At 37.7% G+C, this 5,000-nt stretch overlaps 1 protein-coding gene across 5 annotated transcripts in view; it reads right to left on the bottom strand.

Moving 5' to 3' along the window:
- The window catches only part of LOC144977686 (1-phosphatidylinositol 4,5-bisphosphate phosphodiesterase gamma-1-like), an 84,022-nt gene that overhangs the window by 15,279 nt on the left and 63,743 nt on the right, over positions 1–5,000 (bottom strand). For all 5 annotated transcript variants that reach the window (XM_078923138.1, XM_078923135.1, XM_078923134.1 and 2 more), the window contains one exon: positions 1,029–1,177. In XM_078923138.1, the coding sequence (XP_078779264.1) occupies positions 1,029–1,177 (149 nt within the window). The remainder of the gene's footprint in view (positions 1–1,028; positions 1,178–5,000) is intronic.

Raw genomic sequence — 5,000 nt, 5'->3', positions numbered from 1 at the left:
AAAAAACCCCACAGAGTTGACAACGATCATTACAATTGTATTGGTTCTGGAATAGATAATTATTAATAATAAAATGAAAACCATCCCAAAAGTGGAGGTAGGCTGTTTTTTAAAGTTTTTTTTATAATATATGTTTTTAAAAACTACAATTTTTTTTTCTAATTTGTCTGGCACTGTTCCATACACATCATCTCAGATCGTTATCTTACACCAGTGCCTGCTCCATCCCAAAAAATCAGCTGCCTCACCGGTCAAGGCAGGCAAATTTTTTGTGATGCTTTTTTTTCCTTACATATTTGTGCAGCTATGTGGTCTTGTGGTATGACACTCGCTTTCAGATCGGAAGGTCCTGGGTTCGAGCCTCACTCAGTGCATGATTGAGTCCTTGGAAAAGGCTCTTTACTCATATTCGCTCACCGTACTCAGGTGTAAAATGATACCTGGCTGTTAACAGCGTTGTCTCTGTCTGAAACAGGCGTCATGTCTCCTTCTAAATGTTATGTGTTGCTGTTGATCTGGGGCCCTTTGGAAAGTGCTTTGAGCATGTTTAGTGGATACTGCGCTATATAACAGCTCAAGTTTTTTGGGTTTTTAAAAAATAATATATTTTTTAGTATTTTTCTTTCTCCTTTGTCAAACACTGTTACAAACACACATTTCATTGAAAACAGCGTTGTCTCTGTTGAAAAACATTTGTCATATTGCCTAACAGGCATCACATTTCGTTCTACTTGTTGTGTGTTGCTATTGGTCAGGGACCCTTTGTAAAGTGCTTTGAGCACGTTTAGTGGATATTGCGCTATATAAAAGCTCAATTTTTTAATTTAAAAAAAAACAACATTTGTGAATATCAGAGACAATGCTGTTAACGGCCAGGTACTCATTTTACACCTGATTATGGTGAGAGATTGTGAGTAAAGAGCCTTTTCCAAGGACTCAACTAAGCGCGGAGCGAGGCTCAAACCCAGGTACTTCCGATCCGAAAGCAAGTGTCATATCACAAGATCACATTGCCGCAGTGAACTCACCCTCTGAATGGCAGTGGAGGAAGCAATGGATATCTTCTCTATCCAGTCCTTCATATCCTCCTCCGTATCAACGGTAATTTCTATTGGGGGGCTATTGTTTCTTGGGGCGATGCGAAAGGCAAAACGGTTTCCTCTCGGGGGTAGAACATCTAGCAGAAAGAAGGAGAAAAAAAGGAAATGGGAGGGAAAGAGCAGGAGAGGGGGAGATTATTGGATTACTTTCAATTATTCTACCCATAGAAACTGACAAAAACAACAACTTTCCCATTGCGTACCAAAGTATATTAATATCATCTTTATATTCTTACACCAGTGCCTGGTCCCTTTGATCTCTTGAAAAAATAAAATGGAGTTACTCTAAATGTCTTCATCCTTGTCCTCTCCTATTCAATGTTTGTGTTTTCTGATGCAAGAGAGGGTTCACAGCATAAAACGCGTATCCTCGTGAAGAGTCGTCCCAAGTATCGGGCAACCTCTGTGGTGTAAAGGTATCACAACTGACTGGTCATCAAAAGGTCTTGAGTTCCATCCCCAGTCAAGGCAGCCTGTTTATTTAGGATGTTATTTTTTCTTGTATTTTTCTTTCTTGTTTTGTCTCGCACTGTTTCATACACACTTGTTCAGATCTTTAAATTAATATAGATGTCTTTTTGTGTCAAATGTAATGCAAATGACTTTTCAGTTCAGCCTCCAACTGCACTCAATAAAAAAAAGTCGTCCTTCAGAGCCATTAGGCCCATGGGGCTGGAGTTTATCCCCGCTTCTATAGTGTGAAACAGATGATAGCAATTGCTTGCTACCCTTTGGATAGGATGCAAAGTACTTTTCACCAGATATAACAGACCCAGCTACCAAATAACTGCTGGTTGGACAGGGCTTGGAGGGGGGGGGGGGGTGAGAGGTTCAGAAATAATTTCTTGACTGCATCCTGGATCCATCTTGGACCCTTTGATTGCGAAACGAGTGCTCTAACAGCTAAGGTATCGGGGACCCCCCCCCCCCCCTTCAACAAAAGCCTTCAAAAAGTATTTTTCATTTGAAGACAACACAGCATTGATTGTTATATTTGGTTTTGTAATGGAAAACCTGCAATGAGTGGCACGCATCCATTTTAATTATTATACTACTGTGTTGTGGAAATCAACAAAAGTCGTCCTTCCGAGCCATCAGGCCCACAGAGCCGGAGTTTATCCCAGTTTCTATATTGTGAAACTTTTTAGCAATTGCTTGCTACCCTTTGGATAGGATACTTGTCTATCGCAAAGTACTTTCCACCAGATCTAACAGACCCAGCTACTGCTGGGTGGACAGATTCAGATAAAGGCTATTATGAGCAGGCATCCATCTATTTTAATTTAATTATTATACTCCTGTATTGTGGAAATTAACAAAGATCACGACAAATCTTTTGAGCCATCGACAACCAAAGTTAGTCCAGTAATAAAATCTGTAGCTGCGCGCAAATGAATCTGGCAACAAAATATCCTAATGGACATTCTAAACATAAAAATGACGGATTAATGAATCTGGCAACAAGAATAATAATAATAATAATAATAATAATAATAATCTTTATTGTCCAAATTAAAGGCAATTCATGTGAGGTAAACAATGCTCAGTTTGGTTCATGGTATGAACATCAACACATTTACAAATACAGACACAGCCATACACGAACATACACGCTTGCACATTGTTTCTACACGTGTATACAAAAGAAATGAGCGTACATACAAACACATATACATACATACATACATACATACATACATACATACATACATACATACATGCAGACATACATACAAACCAGCATATCATCGTATATGCATGCCTACATTCATACATACATACATACATACATACATACATACATACATACATACATACATACATACATACATACATACATACATACATACATACATATATACATACACACAGACACACACACAGACAGATAGAACGATACGATATATTTGCTGGGACAGCAGATAACCATATTATAAATATAGTGTCTTATATTAAGAAGAAGATGGCAATGATTGTGATGATGATGATGATGATGATGATGATGATGATGATGATGATGATGATGATGATGATGATGATGATGATGATGACTACGATAATGATGATGATGATGATGATGATGATGATGATGATGATGATGATGATGATGATGATGATGATGATGATGATGATGATGATGATAACGACGGCGGCAATGTCGATGATGATGATTCACGACACTGCTTCTCGTTATTTTCATTGGTTGTCTCATTTTTCCACAGAAGATTTGTTAATTAATTTTATGGCGGTTGGAATGAAGGTTGTCTTATGTCGATTTGTCCGACATTTTGCTTCTAGATACCGTCTTCCGGAGCGCAGAAGTTGGAATTTTTCGTTCAGCGGATGCCTCTTTTCGTTGATAATGTTAAAAGATTTCTTCTCAACTGCATTAATATAAGTTGTGTCAAGGCTTCTAAGGTCTGTGTTAATTATTTTTGAAGCCTCTCTGAGGGTTCTATGTAGTTTGGATTTTTCTTTTGTTCCACAGCTTCCATACCACGTTGTGATGCCAAACGAAACGATACTCAATATTAATGACTTGTAGATTTGTATCATGGTCTTTCTGTTCACATTGAAAGACCTTAATTTTCTGAGTATATACAAGCGCTGGTTACATTTTTTGATGACATTGTTGGTGTGCGATTCAAATCTTAGACTGTTATCTATAATTACACCAAGGTATTTAAACGTTTCAACAGTTTCAACCGCCTGATTGTTAATTTTTGTTATTTGTCTTGCTCTTTTTCCTATTTTTCTGTGATCAAACAGTTGTTCCTTTGTTTTTGTTACATTGAGCTCTAGACAGTTATCGGCACACCATTTGCTGAATTTACTAACTTGCTCAGTGTATTTAAATTCGGAGACGGAATCATTGAGCAGGCCGAGTATTGCGGTGTCATCAGCATACTTGATGAGTTGGCAGTTATCAAAGCTAGCCACACAATCGTTTGTATAGAGGATGTAAAGTAGAGGTGAGCTTACACACCCTTGTGGGCATCCGTTTGAAAGAGTTTTTACTGATGATATATTTGAGCCTACTCTGACATGTTGGGGGCGATCGATGAGAAAGTTGTTATACCAGTTGATGAGGTAATGGGGAAGGTTTAGAGCATGCAGTTTACTAATTAATATGTTGGTTTTCATGGCATTAAAGGCAGACGAAAAATCGACGTATAGGATTCGGCAGTAGTTGGCGGGTGAAACATCCAAGTGATTTGATATTGAATGCATCACTGTGAGGAGTGCGTCTTCCACACTAAGATTTTGTTGGTAGGCAAACTGATATGGATCAAGTATGTGTTGGTCATATATAAATTGCAACAGCTCTCTTTTCAGAATCTTTTCCAGACATTTCATAATAATTGATGTTAAAGCAACAGGTCTATAATCATTCAGCTGAGTTGGTGGATTCTTTTTGGGTACTGGAATTATAGTCGATGTTTTCCATATAATTGGGATTTTCTGTTCATCTATTGAACGTTGGAAAATAGGCAAGAAAGGGACAGCTAGTTGGTTGTTACAGTTTGAAATGAGTTCCCCACTAAGTCCATCTGGACCTGGTGCTTTTTTCTTTTTACATAATTTAAGAACATTGATGACCGCCTCTTCTTCGATTTCTGGCGGAGGAGACGTATTTTTTGTTATGATATTAATTTTTGAAAGTACGTTGTCAATGGTGTCGAATCGACAGTAAAACTTATTTAATTCCTCGATATTCATATGTGTGTCATTGTTAAAATCTGTCTTTTTGTTGTTAACGCCACCCATTTCTTTAATCATCCTCCACGCCTGCGATGCATTTGAATTTTTAAGGTTTGTTTCCATTTTATCTTTATATTTACGTTTTTCTTCATAAATTACCCTCTTTAATTGTTTTTCTGCCTCGTGCTGCTTGTTTTT

Source organism: Berghia stephanieae, chromosome 7 (genome assembly GCF_034508935.2).
Source record: "Berghia stephanieae isolate SIO BIC M18660-M18661 chromosome 7, UCSD_Bste_1.3, whole genome shotgun sequence".
In the NCBI taxonomy this organism is placed as follows: domain Eukaryota; kingdom Metazoa; phylum Mollusca; class Gastropoda; order Nudibranchia; family Aeolidiidae; genus Berghia; species Berghia stephanieae.
The sequence above is the reverse complement of the archived record's forward strand: the minus strand, read 5'-3'. Positions and strand labels throughout refer to the sequence as shown.